General features: G+C 36.7%; 1 protein-coding gene across 1 annotated transcript in view; it reads left to right on the top strand.

Moving 5' to 3' along the window:
• The window catches only part of ADAM10 (ADAM metallopeptidase domain 10), a 43229-nt gene that overhangs the window by 14194 nt on the left and 7361 nt on the right, over positions 1-21674 (top strand). The window contains exons 3-9 of the mRNA XM_048318123.1: positions 6227-6345; positions 7717-7875; positions 15318-15421; positions 16827-16976; positions 18121-18213; positions 18829-19012; positions 20682-20845. Of these exons, the coding sequence (XP_048174080.1) occupies positions 6227-6345; positions 7717-7875; positions 15318-15421; positions 16827-16976; positions 18121-18213; positions 18829-19012; positions 20682-20845 (973 nt within the window). The remainder of the gene's footprint in view (positions 1-6226; positions 6346-7716; positions 7876-15317; positions 15422-16826; positions 16977-18120; positions 18214-18828; positions 19013-20681; positions 20846-21674) is intronic.

Raw genomic sequence — 21674 nt, 5'->3', positions numbered from 1 at the left:
TTGTAGGTGAAGCAAGTTTATCTTGCAGAAAGTTGGGAAGCAGAGTCCTAAGTTCTTACACGTTTTTTAATTGAAATGAAGTTAAAAAATTCTAGAGGCTGAATCTGTCAGTTAAATGTCTTGCATTTTATGTGTTTAAATACAGTGAGCTGGATTATGTGTAGCCCTCAGGAAAAAAGGCATTTGATGTTTGACTTGGGTTTGTCTGGGAGACACCTGGTACAGTGGTGTTGGACTGCTGGGACAGCCCAGCTGAGATGCAGCATTTCCACTGTACTGCTGAAATTGGTAATAATGGTTTACAGCTCTACTGCTTGGCCAGCAAGCTTTAGTAGACAGAGCCATACTCTGAAAAAGTCATGTTCTTAAAATGGAAAGCAGTATATTTAAATGTATGTATCTAAGCTATGTGCTCATATTATCAGCTAGTGGATTTCTCTTCTGTGTCTTTACTTGTTGAACTAAGAAGGCTTCTTTCCTAATTGCTTTCATAGTTTGAATTCATGTAGTAACTTTGCTTGTGCTTTTATTCTAGTACATCTTTACCTGTTTTCTGATTTTCGATATCTTGTTTTTGTTAGAAAACAGCATTGCATGTAAATAGTCAACTTCACGTAAATACAAAAGGGAAGGTTATTTTCAAGAAAAAGGAAACCAGGCAGTAGAATCTGTACTGAACTTCCCAAAGAGGTTTTACTGAAAGGGGAATAAAAATGCAAATCTTGGGTAAAGGCTATTCTACTTTTAAAATCTGTACACTGTCCTGTTCAGGACAGAGAGATACTTTCTTAGAGTGTAAATTAGCCAACATGTAGATGCTTGTAATCCTACTTGGATGGTTTCTGTTATCTGAGCTACCTTGTGTTTGCAGCTATGTATATCAAGAGTAATCAGTGGTAAATGCTTTGGAATGAAGGCTGCATCCTCATTGTAGTGTTCTAGAATACCAAGTTTAGCAAGTCTGACTTCTGAAGGTCAGGAAAGACATCTGAATAATCACAAGTATCATCCTAGAGATGTTAATGGAAAATAAACATAAGCTGCAAGCATTCTAGCTGGGATGGCTGAGTATTGAAATGCTGTAGAGATTGGGATTTAAATAAATACTTACCAGGGGATGATTCTGTGTGCATCTAGGTGGATCAAAGAAACAGTGATAAACCTGGAGACCCTATCATGTGCTGCTTCAAAGATAAGTTTTCTTTAGTGTAAGTAGCAGGACCATGGGAATTATCAGTTAAGTGACGAAGTATGTTGTGTGGATTTAATAGTAAGTTAAAACAATAAAAAAAAAAAACTTTAAATGTGATCGTTCTGTAGAATTGTGGGTAGTAGAAATCCAGTGTTAGGTTGTTAAGCTGCCTTCTATTTACTATAGTTCAGAGCTGGAATGAGTGTGACGGTCTTGTGGGAACTGAGTTTAGATTGTGGGATGCCGCATGGAAGCAGTTAGAAAGAACAGCTCAAGTTATTATCCCCTTCCATTTATAGACCCCTCTTCCATTTTTCCAAGAAGAGTCTTTGAGTTCTAAGGTAGGAAAAGTAAGGATAAAAGACTTGCACCTCAAGCAGAACAGTATTTTCTAGGTGCTGACTTGTGAGGAGGTTGATGCAGCCACAGCTGTTGGGTTTTTTCTGGTTCCTACTGGGAAGAAAAGACTGTGAACCTAAATGGACTCACCTTGTACTGAAGTCAGATTCCATACTGCTGTCAACCCATCCCCTTCAGTTTCCTTTTGCCAGCCACTTCTTCCAGCTGTGGAGTAACTCCTCCATCTCCTTTTTTCCCTTTCACTTTTCTACACAACCTCCTCTGGTCACTGAGTCATTCTGTGAGCCTGTCACCAGTTACAGCAATTTGACTGAGGAAAGACAGAAAAGTGAAAGCTCCAAGTGCCCTTTTTGTATACCAGATAACAGCTTTTTCTGTCAGTTCTGTGAAAGTGTGCCGACTTGGTACCAGTGACCCAATATATTGGACATTCCATGCTGGTGAAATCACTGATCTTAGAAGGTAACGCATATTAAAAAGAAATGGAATAATAGATTAGGCATTAACTTTCGCATGTAAGCCTTTACGTGCCTTTTACCAAATGTTGCCAGTATATAAACGTGGCGCTTTTTTTTTCTTTTTTTTTTTTTCTTCCAAGTACTTGCTCTGATTAGGCCATAGGATCAACATAACTTGAGCCCATGGGAAAGTACTGGGTTTTAGCTAAGTACTGGGTGCTCTCAACTATAATTTTTCTTTAATTATGACTGAATTGCTGTGTTACTTACAAATTGGACATAGTCTCCCTGAGCTAAGCTAAAGAGAAATAAAAACCTACCTCTTGGTAGCCTTCAGGGTACCGCTGTTAATATGTAAGATGTAGTTTATTATCAAAGCAGATTGTATAAATACATATATGTATATATGTGTCGGTAATTTATACCAAAATTCTGTCTGCAACCAAATGGGCAGCCATATAGATCTAAGGAGTGTCCTCTTACCAGATCAGTTTTGAGATCTGTGGAAGACAGAAGCAGTAACAAATAAGCAAGGTCAAAACTTGGCCTTAATTGATTTAATTCTATTCTAGATATCACTACTGCTGGGAAATCTCTTCTGCGAGGTAGAAAGTGTGTAAATAACAGGCATTATTTTTCTGAAGTTAGTTAATCTGTTGCCTGGTATGTAGCTAGGCTAGGGAATAGCTTAGTTTGCACTGAGAACTCAGTGCATGCTGTAGAAATGGTAATTGCCAAAAGGCTTATTTGAAGCTTCTTACTTCTTCCATTGTGGCTAGCTTAGAGACCATACTCAGTAATAATATAGACAAATTTATTTAACTTCCCTGGAGTCTCCTGTCCTCAGAAGAATCATGAAGTTACTGGATTTAAGCCACAGTAGAATTTATGTTTGAAGTTTGGTGATCTGTTAAAGTTGTTAATTATTGGAAATAGAGATAATTAAAATGCTTGTTTACTCCTCCACCCTCCCTGGCCCCTTTGCCCCCCACAGTCCCAACTTGTTTCCTTCCTCCTTTGGTGGGGGAGAAGTAAGGGAATATTTGTCAATTTTTCATTATTAAGAAGGTGAGCAGTCCAGACAGATAATCCTGTTGTCATCAAGCATGTTTGAATGACTAAGACCTGTTTAAAAATAGCTGAGTGATGATCAGATTATCTAATAGCTTAACTAAGTTAAGAAATCAAATAGAGAATTGTTAGTGTGAAGCACAGCTGAGGTTTTTTGTATTTGAAATAGTTCTCTAATCCTGCAAACAGAGCTAATTTTATTAAAAGATAGATAATTGGCAACATGGGGTAGAATTTGTAGTGTTTGTTATGCAGCAATGTGGAAAGTAAGAAGAGGGTGAAAATTAAAGGAGAATGAATAGAGGCTTCCTCAATTTTAAACTGGTGAAACTTTTTATTTGGTACATAAAACTTCTAACAGTCCATTTTGAAGTGACATACGGGTAATGTTGACGGAAGGGTATCCCACAGAAGGAACAGCCATTCCCAGCTTCATTGAACTCCACTGAACTTCCCCTTGCCCCCCTAAAAGTGAGTCCTGTAGTGTCGGATGTGTAGGCAAAACTCCAGGCTGGCCCTAAAGCGTGGTTAGATGGTTGCCCCTTAGGGTAGTCCATGACTGCACCACGATTGTCTTGCTGGTTTGTAAGGGTGAGAGCAGCAACTCAAGATAATCTGGATGGCTTCACAATTCATGTATAGGGCTCATCCATCTATGGACTTGGGGTTTTACTAAGCTAAGCTTGGTACATTACCAGCTTTCAGGCTCAAGTCCTGAGTTTTTTCCCCCACTCCGCTGTTATAGATGGGAGTTAATACATCAGAAGCCATGCATTCTCTTACACTGTGTACTTCAAAGCCATAGAAAATTGCTGATGCAGTTGAGTGTTACAGACAATTGCTCCTCAGTTTTATTTGAAACAAACATGAATACAACCAGAAAAATGTAATTTTAAAGAAATGGTGTTTACACTTCGGAAAGAAAAGTGCTATATAGATTGAAGTTTTTTTTCCAAGAACTTACTTTTTCATGAGGAAAAAGCAGTTTTAGCCATGATAGGTGCTCTTGCTGAGATTAGTAGATATTTCAGTTCATAACAGAGACAGAATTACAGACTTCTTATGGTTAGAAGTCTTCTATCAAATACTAGAGAAGGAAGGAGAGATTCTAAAAGGTCCAGAACTTCTTGCCATTTAACTTCAGTTCAGATGCACTGAGAGTCTGATCCATCCTCGAGTGGGACAACTCAGTCACAGAAAAAGCTCAAACTAAAATGCCCTGAGCAGTGTATTACATCCAAAGTGAGCATAACTTTTTCAAGTACCCGAGTGAAGTTTGGCATATTCTTATCAGTGTTGGTCTTAATTTCTTTCTATCTCTTCATTTTTAACTTCTGCCTAGGAGAGCCACATAAAGTGGCTTCAGGTCTCCACACTGCCCACCACCCCACCCTCGAAAAATATATTGGGTAATTTGAAGCATTCTGTCCTACCATGTGTCTCTGGGTTGCTTGTTCATGTTATTTCTTCTTCCTCATGAACCTCTGGGTTACCAAAGGACTGTTGTGGCAGAGGTAGTAAAAAGACAAACTTGAAGAACAATAATTCTTATTTCTTGTCTCTCAGTGATGCCAGTATCCTGGTGCACCTGTAGTGAACTGTTCCTTCCTTTGTAACAGGAGGATCTTCCTCATAAAACACATCTATACTGAAACTGTGAGAGGAATACTGCTGGGCTTGGTGCAAAGCCTGACTCACAGGGAATTGCTGAAGTTTAACCTTCCCCATCTACCAGCCACATCTCAGAATTTCATAACCTTGTAGTAGGTATTTGTGACTGACACACTGCCAGAGGAGAGTAGTTGCTTTGAAGCTTTATTAACACTGTGGCAATAATAATAAATATAGTTTGATTGTGAAATGCTGTTTGCATTACAGAATAGTCAACATGAGTCACTACAGCCCTTCCCAGGTTTTAAGTGTGTAGGCATGGCTTTTTTTTGATCTTGAAGTTTGCATCTTAATGTACCTCTTAATGTTTCAAAATACTTATAACTATGGTGTCATATTTAACATGCAAGTGGAGACTGAAGATACATTTTGTGTTTGCTTCAGCTAATTGGTAGAAAGTAACTAGATTTAATCAACTTGACACTATGGCACTTAATTGCCTGGGTTATTTTGTTGGTAGCATACTTGGATAATAACTTTCACTCTGAAGGTCATCTCTGTTGGTCATGGCTTTTAGATGAAGACTCTTAACTCTGATGTACTCGTCTGAGTTACTTTTTGTGTAAGGAATTGGTGATGTAACTATAATATTCTTTCAATTTCATCATTGTGCAGAAAAACAAAAATACAGAAAGAAAATCAAGACTAAAATTGGAATGGCTGAAGTTTCAACAACTTCATGATCTGTATTTGCACAAATATTTATACAAAATTTAGGAGAATACCAAATGAAATTATGAAGCAAGCTAATGGTTGTCACAGGTATGAATTCGTATAGTGTCAGTTATTTTAAAACACTTCAGTTATGTTGCTTGCTTGAATGAAACTCCTGTTGTCATACGAGCAAGGTGTTTCATAGAAAGATTAGTCATAGGATTTGCATTAAAGTATGTAGTGTTGCAATTTGAACCTAATCATTCAATGAGGAGAGCTGTTTACATAGTTGTTCATGTAATTCTACCAGTTTGAGTATTTTTATTAGATGTTGTTGCCCATCTTATTTTTTGAGTTTCAGTTGAAACACTGATTAGCTCACCTACAGTTACATTTTTTAAATCTTAAGTGTCTTCAATGAAAGTAAAATAAGTGATAGCTGTTTTCATCTGTTCTGCTTCACGGTACTGTGAAGTAAAATAGTTGCATTTTTCCTAACCTGCTCGAGTGTCTTCTGAAGGACTGGGAACAAGTGTATAGTCCAAGTCAGCATTTTAGAATTATGTGTTTAAGTCTCACATGCTTTCTGGCTTAAGTCTTGTAAATTTAGCTACTTAGATCAAAAACATCTAAATAATCTTGGCTTAAAATATCCTTCTAGGCTGTGGTCTAATTCTTGTACAGTAAAAACATTTTCTACAAATAAATTTTGCAAGGTCTGCAAATTGTTTGCACAAAAATGTTGTTTTGAAGTACTTTTTTTAGTGCTCTTGTAGCTGAAGCTCAAAGTCAATTTACCATCTTTTTTTATTCACTTTAGACAATTCAACCTTCGAATGAAGAGAGATACATCTCTTTTTAGTGATGACTTCAAAGTAGAAATATCGAACCAAGTAATTGATTATGATACCTCCCATATTTACACTGGACACATTTATGGTAAGTGTAACACTTTGAAGTGGATGAAAGCAGTTTTAAACAGGAATTTTCCAATAGTACATGGAGAAATTTAATATCTGTATGATTAGATTATGGTTAAACTTTAATAATGCATCTAACATATTTAAACTCCTATCTGTATATATGAGTCACACTTAACAAATGAGTATTTTATCTAATAATTTTCATACCCATAAAACTTGAATTTCAACTCTGTTTATAAACATACTCTTAATGGAAGTCTGATGCATTTAAAAAAAAAAAAGGAAAAAGTTGTATGCATTGGATAAAAAAGAAATTAAGTGCCATTCTTAGTTTAAAGGAAAAAAGGGAATATAGAGTTACCATCATTAAGGGTAATATACCTGATTTCACTAAATATGAAAGATAAAATTGATTAAAAATGAAGAAGAATTACAGAATTAAAAGCAGATGGAAAGAAGAAATGGATTAAAATTTACTCTGCCCCTCTTTCTACTGTTCTGTTTTCCAGAAGATCTTTCTTAGTGATCTTCTGTTTGAAGTCTTGAAGTGAGCATTTTCAACTTTGAAAAGTAATAAACACAGTTAGGGCTTCATGTGCATCTTAGCAGACTTATTTACCAGTTATTTTGAGTAGGTCAGAAGGCTTTTTGATAGTGGGATTCTGAACTTTCCTCAATGGAAGCGTATATAAACATTGTTTTAGCAGAATGGTCTTTCATTCTTTGTGGGAAAGGCTGTTGAGATGCTGCATGTTGTAGCAGTCAGTGATTAAACTTTGACAGTTGTACTTTTCCCTGATCGTGACTGCTTCAAATACAAGTTCACTGTCTGCCAGGTTTAAACCTAGCTACAGTTTTAAGAGGATTATGCTTGAAGAGAAAAATGGATGTCTTGAATATAGGAAAGTCTTTCTTTAAAAGCTTTCAAAGTTCCATATATACTCTGATTTTACTATTTATTTTATATTTCTGATTGTATGAACAGATGTATAAGGACAGGATTTCACAATAGAATTACATGTTGTGTACGTAACAGCTTTAAAATACAGAGTTGAATTCCTTATATGCTTTTTAAACATGTCATTTATGTGCCTGATTGGGAAGCTACTGAACTTGGTGACTGTGATTTTGCTGTAACTGTTTCTCTTACTGATGGATAATCTTAGTCTTAAAAAATCAGACATGTCTTTGTTAGCCAGAATCTTATTACCCAGAATTCATGCAGATTTTTATCAGTTGGGAACTGGTACATGATTAGGATAATTATGCAAGTACCTTGTGTTAGCAGTGAACTTAACACCTTGGGTAGTGTGATGTTTGAAGTTTGCTCAGGGCTGAAAGCTTTTTGAAGGGTATAAAAAAACTAATGCACTTCGTCCCTTAACAGGTGAGCAGGGAAGTTTTACTCATGGGTCTGTTATTGATGGAAAATTTGAAGGATTCATCCAAACTCACAGTGGGACCTTTTATATTGAGCCAGCAGAGAGATACATAAAGGACAGAAACCTACCATTCCACTCTGTCATTTATCATGAAGATGATATCAGTGAGTACTTCCATTTTGTGCTACAGATGAAATATTTTTTTTTATTAAATGTCAAGACCTGTAAGCCATTTGTAAGCATCAAATGAGACTTTGGCTTGTGTATGACACCGTGAATCATGCTGTCCTCAAGTGATTCATATGCAGTTATGGTGTGAGAGGGATTTATAGCAAACCCAAGTGAGTCTTCTTTATTCTGCCATTTTAAGAAATACTTAGCAGTCAGGCTTAAGAGTGCAAGCAGTACGTTTCCTACCCAATGGATACTTTGAAAATACATTCTTAAAATGATCTATACTAATTGCTCTTCCATGTGATCTGGAAAATAAAAGATACTAGAAGTTCAAGTCACTAAATGATTACCTGTATCTCACGAGGGTGACATTTGTGTGAAATAAAAGCTTCCCTTGCGTGTGTCTGTCACATGTGCCTTCAGAGAGCTCTTTAGAAGAGGTGGTAGCACCCAGTATGTCCCATTTTACACAATAGCTGATGGAAGTGTACAGAGAATAGTACTCAAATTTGACAACTATAGCCCCAGAAATCTAGCTTTAGTGGCAAATGCTCAGAAGGATGAAAAAGTACCATGAAATACTTCTACATCTTCAGAACTGATGCACCAGAGTTCACCGACACTCTACCTGCCTATTTATGTATGATCAGTCTTCAGATGTAATACAAATCAGTTTTGTTTGATGCTTAAGTTATACTAAACCTCAAAAGTACTGCAAAAAAGTTTGATTCCAAGTCTAAATTCTTCCAAGTAGATGTTGGCAGAGAGTCAGTTTAACTTTTGGTTATTGAAGCTAATAAACTGTCTTTCCAGCTAACTGCAGGACTCCAATCTTGCTTAAAAATCAATTTAAACCATAACTTCATTTAAAAACATGTCCCATCAGGCCATTGTGCAAACCCTAGAAGACTTGAGTTTGAAATCTCATTTGCAGTTGGATGAGGAGGCTTGGATTAGATCATTAGAAATTACTTGAACCACTCTGATAATGATATATGTATAAATCATTTTCAAAGTATGTCATAATGAGACTGCATTGTGAAAAGCAGTGTCGAAGAATAGGAAGTTAGATGAGGAAAATTTCTCACTGTGATTTGGATTTGTATGTTATAATTTTCTCGGTGCTGTAAGCCACTGAAAGGACAGGGTTATTGCATATTGCTTTCCTTGATTACTTCTCTTGTGTGAATGCAGTGAAGAGAAGTGATCTTTCTCTACTAAAAACTCAGCAAATTTGGGTGGGTTTTTGTTTTACTTTCAATGGCAGTGTGCTGTCTGTGAGTATATTAAAATTGCTGTGAGCTAGCAAATATGTTTGTCCTTCCTGTTATCTCATTCTGTAAATATGATTACTAACCCAAAATCAGATAGAATTTCCATAATGTTAAAGAGCTTGTGAATGAAAGCGTTTACTGGATTTGTGAACAGTATCTGTTTTCTGACTTCTGATCCTGTGAACAGTATCTGTGCGTCAGCGTTTTCGGCCAGCAAACAGGATGGGGAGCCTGGACAGGCATTCCAAGAGCCTTTTATTGTTTTATTCCATTATCAATCTCACATAGAGTTGAGACAGAGGTGGTACGAAGCTCACGCTGTCACAGGCATCCCAAAACTTCCTTGTTACAAAGCATTCTTAAAAGCTTTTTAGCCAATAGCATGCTTCTAAAATTTACAGACAACTATTTTAACCAATCTTCAGTAACGCATCTGTTGTACACAATACTTGCTTGTTATGCCTTACATAATAATGCACAATATTCCATTATTAGGCTTAAACTTATCTATCTTGCTAAGCATATTTTTTGCAACTTCAAAACATATCTCAGCCAAACCTAGAAACTCTAACCATTGTTTTAATGTCCTTGCTTGCTATATAATTGTATCCTCTTCTATCTTCAAGTTTTCGCAGCTAGAGCTGATTCCTAAATTCTTTTGCTTCATTTCTAAAATCTGCTTTTTTCTCACACCTAAAAGCTTTTCCACCTTTTTGTGTTTCCCACGAGTGTGTATTTTCCTGGTGCTCACAAGACCCATACTTGAGAATAACTTTACAGGATTGCATTCCATATTTTTGATTATCAGAGAAGCTGCAGCGTGAGCTTCATTTTCATCCCTGCAGAGCATTGCTGGTCAGTTCACCGGGGGGAAGTCAGTTCAAAGGGGAGAAGGCAGTTTTCCCTGTCAGCTGCAGTGGGAGTATTACTGGCTTTGCTCCTGTAGCAGGAGAGTAGTGGGGGAAAAGTAATAAAAAAGTTACAAAAGTCTGGCATGAAACTCTGAGATACATCTTTCATAACATTGCTGTGAATAATTCACACATACTTTCTGAGTTTTGTGTTGGATCTTACAGGTCTCACTGAACAGTGTGCTTCACAGTAGTGGGAATATTGGACTTCCACTTATGTAGGACTTTGTGTAAATAAGTCACTGTCAGCTTCATAAAGGGTTTTATTAACTAACCCTGTTGTTCAAAAAAGGGGGAGGAGGAAAGGAAGAGATGTAAGGTGGTGATGTGCCCAGTTTTCAAAGGTTGAGACAAGGAAGAAGATTGTCTTGTGTCCCAGTTCCTTGTGCTGTAAATAGTGACTAAAAATATTCTTCACTGTTATCGAATACTGACAGAAATAGAACTGTGCCTTAAAGAAGCAGATAAATTGATTTTATGAGAGTTACTACTGCTGTTTTGTAGGAGTGATCTCTGTTGGAAAAGTAAATGGATTGCTTTGGAAACTGGAAAAAGTAATGATGAAATGGTTTCTTACTAATATCTTATTAAGGTGAATGGGAGCAGGATATGTCGGGGTGTTTTTAATTATTCAGGTGATGGTATTTTGGCTTACATTGTTTTTCCTCTTGAGTCTAGTGCATCAAAACCATCAGTTAGAAACAAAATCATATTATCAGAGGGCATGGTCTAAATCTATTCCAGTGAGCCACATTAAAGCAGCAATACAGTATGGCTTCCAAATCACCAAGTGAGTGAGCATTGCTGCTTGCTCAGCAGGGTTGAAAATAGCCCATCCTGGTGCGAAGTCTGAACAGCACTATTTAAAAATCCATCACTCCTGTTGGTTTCTGCCAGTGCAGTCTGATGTGCATGTGTTCTGATTGTATAGTGTCACTTTAGTCATAGGGATCATAGATGCTGCTAGGATTTCTGTTGTCTGAAATATCTGGAGTATAGAACTACTTCTGTCTCTTTCTGAAGAGTGCTTTTGAAGCTAAATTATTTTTGTCTTTCATGAGACCTATTTTTGCATTGCACTACAGCTCTAAAAAACCCCAACAACTCAAAAAAGCTAAGATTTATAGTAGATTTGTTGTTAATTTGTTGTTACTGCTCTAGTCTAAAGCCAGCCCTTGTGAAATAGTCAAACCACTACTATCTTACATAGGACAAAAGCAACAAAAATAATCACATTTCTAACTCGGGAGAGACTGAGGTAAAAAGTCATCTTTGCCTTAATTTGGGTATTTTTTTGGTCACCCATGTTTTCAGCCTTTTGAAACAATATGCTTTTTAGTGCTTTTCAGAAACCACAATGCAACATATGATTAGCATCTCAATGAGTTCTTTTTCAGTAGTTAAACAAAAGTTGTTTTGTAAATGGGGATTATATTGTCAACTTTATAAGGCAGCTTTTGTCTGTTACAGTGGATCTGGTGACCAGTGGAAGGCAGCCTTCTATTCATGACTTGAAACACAAGTTGAATGATTTTAGTTTCTAAACCAGTCTTGATCAAACTGTTTTATAATTTAGGGCTAGAAAGATGCAAATTGCTGTTTAGTTAAGATATTTAGGAAACATTTCTTTAAGGCTGAGGATTTAATTTGAACTATATTTACTTTATTTAAATAATGTTTGCTTCAAGTGTATCCCTGACTTCATACTGTAAAATACAAAATCAGTATTTCATCAGAACAACAGGAAGATCCTGTTCAGACCTTCAGGAAAATTAACATGGTCACTTCATTCTTTATGGTCTTGGAAGAACTATACAACTAAGAACAGAAAGTGGTGTGGTTTGTAATTTTGCAAAGCCCTATCTGCTAAATGGACTGACCATTGCAGACTGTGTTATTAATGAGAACCTGGTTTCTTTTTCATCACATTGCAATGACAGTTGTCATAGGAGCACAGTGTTACAGAGTGCTGCAAATGAAATCTGTAATAAGGATTTTTTTTTTTTTTTGTATCTGCTTGCATTTGAATTTTATTCTGACAGTATTGCTTTTGCTAGTATTGGGAAAATCTCTGTGGCTGTTAAAGAATTGAGTTTTCCTCATTTGTAATGGAAGTTTGATGTCATCCTTGTCCCAGATGCCTAAATCCAGTAATTATTAAGCAGTTCACCTAAATGCGTAACAGATCATACTATTTACTGATAATTAGAAGAAGAAAAACCAAATGTTCAGGAATGTCTTTGTGGAAGGTAGTACACTTTCTTAAAAGGAAAAAATCCTTATTTTGAGCATCTGGAGTTGTATATATCATTAAAAATCATCTGCTATCTAGTTAGAATAAGACATTGTTGTCAGAAAGCATGAAATGACAAGATTTTGTGGGTGGTTTTTAGATTTATTGTTACTATATTCTAGTCTTTATTATTTTTTAACATTCTGCCGGGATGTACAAAAACCAAAAATGGACAGTACTAGGAAAGAAAAAGTTGGGGGCTTTTTGCCTAATGATTTTTTCTAGTTAGAAGATGGAACCTGCTATTAACCTCTTCTGTAGCTCTCTTGGAAAATAGTCTTTTACTTTCTCTTCAACTCTGCATTCACTGTAAGCAATCAATTTGTGGTGAAGGCATGTTTTTTTCCTTTTCACTTCACAGGGTTGTGCTAGGGATAGGCTAAGAAGCTCTTGATCCCAAAGAGCTGGCAGAAGGCTGCACAGAAAGCTGGCACATCTCAGAACATTGGAAAGCTTCACAAGAACATGCATTAGACTTCTGTCTTGTGGGTCAAAACTGTCCAAGTCATCTGGCACCATGTAGTTCTTGCTTAGCTTCAGAAATTTAAAAATGGAACTGCTGCAGGGAATGATGGAATAGGAAGTCTCAAAAGATGAAGAGGGAATGGTACCTTCACAGTTTGGGGGCAGTTCAGCATTTAGCAAATGAAAATTTCATACGCAGCTTTCCCCGTAAGTTAGAAATGGTTCCAAAGTGAACTATCCTGTATTACCTGTCTCCTGTGATTAGCAGGGAGGTTTCAAATCTGTCCGTGGGGGATTTGTCTTTTCCAGCACATACAAAACCTTGGCAATTGCTATTGCAGACTGTTTTGTGTTCAGTTTTTTGTAATTTTAACTGTCACGGCTTTAAAGTGTTTCTTACTAGATTGCTTTTGAGGTGAGAAATATTGGAATCGCAGGCAGTCAGTATAAAAAATTTGTTAAGGGATTTCCTAACATCTTCAGGAAACAAGATAGAGAGAAAAGACAGATTATTTTGTGTTATACACTGAGAGCATTTATTTCCAGTACTGTTCTGTCAGTTGTCATAATGCTTCGGAGTGGGGCTCCTGCAGGAGTTGCTTTCAGGGTACAGTGGTTTTCTGCAGGGGCAGTGTATGGTGGAAAGGCAGGATGGGCCCTGGGTAACCTGCTGTTGTTGCAGAGATAAAGTCAGTGGTGTGAAGCCAGGTCATAGGTAATGAAAATTTGCATTGGACTAAATACAGTAGAATTTTTTCATACTTGTTTGAGGAAAAAAGGGTGGTGGAGATGGAGAAGGGAAGGATCATATCTACAGTCCTTTGCTTGTAACTCCAATCTAGTGGTATTAAACAGGATCCCGGAAAGTACAAGATGACTTCAACAGAGTAGTGCTTTTTGTTTAATGTTGGTTGTGGCCAAGTCAGTGTTCCACTATTGTGCTGGAGCAAATTGGGTGAGGTGACTTGCACTAAGAGCATATTTTTTCTCTTTTTCTCTCCATTCTTCTGGCACTGTGCCAGGGCTAATTGTGCTGGGAGGAATGTGATGAGACAGCAGTTCAAAAATGGTATTTGGGTGGTGGTAGAAATTGAAATGAGGGAAACTAATATGCCGAAAGTCATGAAATAATCTTACCAGGTAAGCTGTATATTGACATAGTTTCGCAGTATCATGCAGTATGACTGCAGGAAACGGGCACAAGAGTCAAAGATAATTAAAGGCAGCTGTCAGATGAAACCATATCAGAGCCCATACTCCAAGGGAGCACATTTGCTGTGCTCCAGCTGCTGCCAAGCCTTGACTCCACAGCCTAGACTAGAGCTAGTCCAGGACAAAATCACCTGAAATGCATATAATGTGGGCATCAGGTCCTTGGTGCCTAGGCTTTACAAGTCTACTCTTACATGTCTGTTCTATTTACTCTGTGAGTTTGGATCCCCTCACCAAACAAAAATAAAAAACAAACAAACCAAACAACAACTCCCAAAAAACAACAAATCTTGGTAAAGTTTGCACGTTTCTGACAAAAGTGGCACTCTGTTGAGATGCTAAAACTGTGGTTTGCCCTACAGAAACTGACTTGTTAAGTTTTCAAATTTGTGGCTACAATAATCTGTATTCCATTATTTCTTACTTGGGCACCACTTTATGATGGAATCCAGTCTGCAAAGAAATTGAAGGGACAAGTATTCAGTACTTCTCATCTTCAGAGGAAGCTTCTGCAAATACAGGTTACAAATCTGCAATAGGTACTGATAGTAAAACCTTAGCGTGTGTGTCTGAAGCACATGCCCTTATGCAACGAAGTCTGCACTGGCAACTATTGCAACTATTATTGTTGTTGAACAGGTGATTGTAGGATATTCTCACTAGTTTGGATCTCCAGCATGTTTAACTAACATGTAGTGGTTAACTAAACCATGGTTCTATCCATTAGCGTATTCTATCCATTCCCTTCTTACGTATTGGTAGTTAAGTAGCATAATGTGAATACTTCCAAAAAATCTGTGGAAGATGAATAAAATAATAAAATCCTCTAAGAACTTTAGCAAGGTTTCTTAGCTCATTTACCAAGTAGCATAAAAAAACCCTTTCTCTTATCCAAGCAGTCTTTAGTATACTTGATCTTTAATAACTTTCCATTGTGATGTCATTTTTTGAAGGCTGCTTTTAGTTAAAGGAAGTGGGTACAGATGTGTAAATAAAAGCTCTCATTTTTATGTTAGACATTGCTCATTGTATTTTCTTGTGCTGCTTGAGAAAATAATGTTAAGAAGCAAATGTCACTTTTGTTCTGTTTGTAAAACTAAGAATGTCTTAGTAGAAACGTTTAATGAATAAAGGCTGCATAAACCTTAAATCTTCTAATGCTTCCCTCAAACCACATGCACAATATTGGACACAAACTGAATAAATTGCAGTGATGCAGCCGTATTTTGGACTTGTACTTGGAATTTGAAAACTCAACCTGGCCTTCCTCTTTTTAGAATATCCACATAAATATGGACCACAAGGAGGTTGTGCAGATCATTCAGTATTTGAAAGAATGCAGAAGTACCAGATGACTGGTATAGAAGAACCGACGACAGAGGTACAACAAAGGCTAATGGATTATGTTGATTAGTAGTTAGTGTGGTAACTTCCTATTTCTTGTATGTTGTCTCTTTTACTTTTGGTGAAACGTCATCCCTCCACATTGTGAGATACTTAAATTACTGCTGGAGGTTTCCTTTTACATAATTTTTCTAAATTCTTTTTCTCGTTGCTTTTGTAGCGTAGATGTTCTACTTAGAGTCTTAATGAATCCTACGTGATCTCAAATTTTTCAACAATTAGAATTTTAGATGGATGTGGAAATCAAGCTTGAAATGAGGAATATACTTAATTGCAGTTGAGAAGGAAGAGTCTCAAGATCCCTTATCTCCAAGTAATACATTGGTTCTAAAGAGTAATAACTTCTAGATTTTTGGGTTATGTTAATGTAACACACTTGGGATATCTGAGTGATTTCAGTGGAAAGTTGAATGATATTGGTGGGAGGGTCTTCCTAACAACCCTGTAAGCTTGAAGGGGTTGCAGCACATTACAGATTGGCTGCTGTAAGAGGTAAGTGGAAGGAACTTGTGTACCTACGTAGAGTCCCACAGTGGGTTTGCCTTCAGGTTTGCACCACATGTAATGAAGTATTTTTTCCAACAGCAAGTTACTGAGTTTCTCTTAGACTGAGTTCTGAGCTGTTCCAAGTCTTGGCATAATTTTGTGGTGTCTGCTAAATATATATCAAGAAAACTATGCAATATGGCTTGTCAAATAGCATTAGCAACTTAGTTTATTTATGTTGTGACTCCAGAAATTGTCAACATTAATGCACTTTTCAGCATTGGTAACAATAACATGCTTTTCCAAAAATTTGCTTGTAAAACTTCATGGAGAGAGAGAGGGCCATCAACCAGTGAGTACTGTAAGGCCAATGTGCTACCAGATACCGCTTTGACTAACCAGTGTTCCTTTAACTTCATGTTCAGTGTCCCATTTGTTCCATGCTGGAGTGCTTAAACATTTCTGTTTGCTGAGGTAGCTGACTAAGGTAATTACAATTTGAAATAACTGGTGTTAGGGAAGGCACAGTTAAGTCCCACCAGTGCTGATTTTTTTTCCTAATCTACCAACTGTTTGTTCATCTTAGAAAAGGATTATAAAAAAGAAAAATTCCAAAGATCACATGAATGAAAAAAATCTATGTAACATTAACTGCCTTTTGTAATATAAAATGAAATGCAGGGAGAGCTTTTGCTAAGATGACATACAAAGTATTTGAAAACTGAATATAATGTACTTAATTCAAGATTCATCAAACTTCGCAAATTAAAGAAAAAGAATGAAAATCTGTTTGTATTAGTGGAGTATGTTTATGAAAATTCATTGTTGTTTTTAGGTAATCTAGTTCAGCACATAGAGCTACAAAATTAATGTATTTCTTTCCTGTGCATGTGTAGAAGCCTGTTGAAGAGCCTAAGAAGGATGATCCACAGCTTTTGAGAAAAAAGCGTGCCACTCAGGCTGAAAAAAACACGTGTCAGCTGTACATCCAGACTGATCATTTGTTCTACAAGCATTATGGAACCAGGGAAGCTGTGATCGCACAGGTATTTCCAATCCTTTTGTTTTAAATCACCTGCTTTTACTTCGTGTAGTCCTGATAAATTTCATGTAACTTATCTGCATGTATTTTTGCTTATTTACTTTATAATCTCTTGTTTCATTTGTTAAAGTGGTCTTGACATAATTAAAACAGCATTTTTTTATTTTGCTAAAAAAATGCTGTTTCTGTGACAATAGTCCTGGGCACTTGTGCCTCCTTTAATGGCAGCTGTGGTGTGTTTAGCACCTGTGAGCAGGACTTGCAGTCTGACTGTTCTCAATTGTTACTCAGAAAAATATTTCCTGAAGAGTTCTGTCCTGTTTGACAGCCTGCCAAGCCTCTGTTTTAGCACTTGCATAGGCTTCCCTTTGAAATTTTAGCTCAAAACACTGAGCTAATGATGCTGAGATCTATTCCTGTAGTATCTGGTGGAGTGGATGGTTAAAAAAGCAGGGGCAGCTAAAGGCAGATGCTTTTCATTTGTCAATATACTATTAACTGGGAAAAGGATCGATTTGATTTAGTGGTTTTGCTCATAATTTGCTAAAAATAAGCATGTTAATGTACTTCACCTGAAGTCTGAATTTTCACTGCCACTTGCAGATCTGAATTTTACTATTTATTCATCACACTATGTAGGCAATTCGAGTAATATTTTTCAAAGCTCTGAAGTCACCTTCAAAATCAGCTTTTTAGTGTTAGCATTTCTGTGTGCTCTTAGAAAAGGTAAATGATTTGTTTTTCCACATTTGTGTTCTGCCAGAAATGAAAGAATAATTCTTACCAAGTAAATTTTTTTCTCCAAAAAAGAAATACAATGCTTTGAATATGATTTGAACTACAGTGTTGTCTTACCAAAGCAGTGAATAAACAGGTATCACAAACAGGTATCTGAAAGTTGATGGAATTATGTCTTTAAATAAAGGCAAATGGCAAAACCCCTTGGTGGTATCTGGCGTGGTGGTGATGCAGGTGCTGGTAGTGATTTATTTCCATCATGGGCCATCATTTAATTAAAAAGGCTTGTTAGAGTTCCTAGAGCACAAGATGATCTATTGGAACTGTAGGCCTTGCAGCTGTTGCTGTTTAAGATGAGCTATAGTGTAGCACACAGATCTTTGAACTGTAGATACTTTTGTTTTTGACAGATTTCCAGCCATGTTAAAGCGATTGACACAATTTACCAGTCAACAGATTTTTCAGGGATCCGTAACATCAGCTTCATGGTGAAACGAATCAGAGTAAGTTGTGTTGGAAATGTTTTCAGCTTCACTGATGCTGTTTGGAGGCTGTATTCTTCAGATGTCCTGGTCCTGTTCACTTATTGTTTTGTAACAGTTCTTTAGCACAAGTGTCTCTGCAGTAAATGATGCCCTAAACCATTTATTTGGTTTGGTTTTAGTGTTTATTGTCAAAAGCCCACTACTTCTGTTACTAAGCTGTGGTCACTTTTTCTATGGGAATCAACTTACTTTGTTTCAGCACTGTTGTTTTGTGGTGAATAGACTATTGCTACTGTCCAAGAACTTTATTACTAAAATAGAGAATGGCTATCCAGGTTGAGGCTTCCTTGTAAAAGTGATAATTTAGGGGGATAAATAGAAATTTTTGGGTACTGATGGAAAAGACATAGAAGGAAATAAGACAATGGTGATGTACTACACAAATGCAATTCTTCGTTTATTGTTGCACTTTTTTTTCTAAATATTGGGATGGTAGCTTGTCAAGGCATGTAAATTTTAGACATCATCTTTAACTACGTAACATAGCAAGGTACTGACAACAGTAAGCCTCTTAACTGGCATGTGCAAGTGGAAATGAATCCTGTCTTACAGTTTGTTTCAATTTACTTTTAGATTAACACAACCGTAGATGAGAAGGACTCTTCCAATCCCTTTAGGTTTCCTAACATTGGTGTGGAAAAGTTTCTGGAACTGAACTCAGAACAGAATCATGATGATTATTGCTTGGCCTATGTGTTTACAGACCGTGATTTTGATGATGGAGTCCTTGGTCTGGCTTGGGTTGGAGCCCCTTCAGGTAATTCTATATGAGCCTTCAGTGCTATGAGATAAAAGTATCGTACGTAGGCACTACGAGAAAGGTAGACTGTGTCTTTTAAACAGACAGTGAACACACAAAAATCTCCTAGCTTTTAACAATTTTGGTTGGAAGGTTTGATTTTTTTTTTTTTTTTTAGTATATTGTGTCATTTCAATTCATCTTTCTGTACTTCTGATGAGCAGGATATGAACAATAAAGAAAAGCGTATTTATTTTGTTACACAAAGGTGATATTATTTGGATTGCTTTTTATTTATGGTAGGTATGAGTGACCAGTAAAGTGACAGATGAAACAAGTATTTCTGCTCTATATAAAGAGAGCTTACAACTATGCAGTTTAAATTTTGTAGTAGAACTACACTGCAGAACCTTTAGGTTTTCTAGGTAGTATTGAAAGAAATTTTTTTTTAAATCAGTGAGATCTTGTTCTGGGAGATAACAGAATAATTATTGTGTGACTCTTCTTGAACTGATTCTCATTAGTTTCAGTCTAGTTGTGTATTTTGGGTCTAAAGTATGTTCTTCAATGTAAAAAAATCTCAATCTATGAGACTTTGCAAGAGGCTGGATACCTTAGTGAGAACATTATTGAGAGCTTTAACAGAATTTGAGTAATGGTGGAAGAAACATGAAACTGTTCATAAACGGTAAGAGATCAATAGACCCATGACTGCAGTATGTTAAAGGGACCTGTGTGGACTAACCTTAGTGACTATGGAAGAACCATAAGAAAAATAATGCCCAGATGGTGAATAGAAATGAGAAATTTGGTCTGTGATGACTTTTCTAGTGTATACACTGAGCAAGTACAGGATGAATTGGAATGTGCAGTCCCTAAACACTGCTTCCAAAGCTAAATTTAATTGAGAAAAACTATGGTCTGTGAGATTCTCATCCTTAACACACATGCTGACATAGATTAAATGGGATATGTCACTAAATCGAAATTTTACTTCAGAAAGGAAAACTTCTTTAGAGTGATTTTTAGATACCATTTGCATTAGCAATAGAATAGCTGAATTTTAGAACCTTAATAATGCTTCAGTAAAAACTCAAGTTATGGAAAAATTTGGTGAAATTAAAGTCAAAATTTTGGGAATTTACCAAACAGGAAATGTGATGCACTTGATTGCCAACCTTCTAAACATGGATCTCATTAACCAACACATCAGAAGCATTTTCAGCTTTAGTTTGTACTTTTCCTGACAATGATAGATGGGTAACGTTAGGCATTTTATATAAATGCTCTTGCTATGAGAGAGGATCTCTGCATTTACCATGGATTTTTTTACTCAGTGAAATCCAAATGGGATGTAGATTGAGGCTACTTCTATTGGACATTGCACCCTGCTAGTCTTGTACTACATGTGTGATGAAATAAGCACTCATCCGTACAGTGAATGCCCAAAATAGTTCTCAAAAGCTATTCTAAACCAGCTAACTTCTTGTGTGAATGTATCCAATCACTGTTGAGAGCATTAGTGTGAATAAATCAAATCTACTTTCAAGGTTGTGTTGATATTGATTATAGAGAACTCTTAGTCTGTAAACCTGCAGAGGCAAACTGTCTGTTGCTCTGGATGTTGGTAGGTAAGTAACACTTCTTTCCCTAAATGTGTGACTGTTGTACTTTTGTCTGAATGCAGGAAGCTCTGGTGGGATATGTGAAAAAAGCAAATTGTATTCGGATGGTAAGAAGAAGTCTCTGAACACTGGAATCATCACTGTCCAGAACTATGGCTCTCATGTGCCCCCCAAGGTTTCTCACATTACTTTTGCACATGAGGTTGGGCATAACTTTGGTTCCCCTGTAAGTATTACTGGTGATCTGTTAACTCATTCTCAGCCATTTCAAAGGGCGTGATTTACAAATGGAAGTTTTACTTCTTATAAACAAGGAAAGTAGAATCCTGACTCCATGAGCATATGTGCATGTACATTGTATACAAACAAAATGGATGGCAACTGAGCCCTTTTATGATTATTTGACAGCACTGGTGCAATAGTGCATTTTGTGAATTGTTTATTTATATTAGTTCAATCCCTTACAAAGGTGCTCTATTATTGTTCCCTAAATACTTCCCTGTCTTTATGAAGAGTAGAGTCACACGCATCTTGTTAAATGTATTGTACTTCATCCTGGAGAGGAGGAAGAAGCACTGCAAAATTGATTAAGATGACACTTTATTCAACAAATGGCTCATGTTTATGTTAGATTATTTATGTTTAGAAGTTTATCTAAGTGGAGGGAATTAAGATAACAAGAAGAATGTTTTTGAACAGAACTTTACAGAACAGTTATTTAGGGATGCAACTTGTTTGTGGCAAGCTTGAAAGCATGAGGCTTTTTGTTTTGCCAGTGTGGAATGCATTTCATTCCTCATGCTGGATATTGTAGATGTAGTCCCTGGCTGACAGACTCCTGCTCTGTTTTGAAGTTCTCTTTGTACCTCCCTCAAAGAAAACAAGAGGAATGGGCTGTGGTTTCTGTTAACTACTCCTGCTTTTATTCCAGAGACTGCTGATTACCCTTTTGTGATCATAAAGCCACTCTTTTTAGGAGATGGCAGCTTTTCCAAGTCAGTATTCATTCTGGGATATGCACTTTGGGGGTACATTACCAAGCATACAAATATGAT

This window comes from Corvus hawaiiensis, chromosome 13, assembly GCF_020740725.1.
Source record: "Corvus hawaiiensis isolate bCorHaw1 chromosome 13, bCorHaw1.pri.cur, whole genome shotgun sequence".
NCBI lineage: Eukaryota > Metazoa > Chordata > Aves > Passeriformes > Corvidae > Corvus > Corvus hawaiiensis.
The sequence above is the reverse complement of the archived record's forward strand: the minus strand, read 5'-3'. Positions and strand labels throughout refer to the sequence as shown.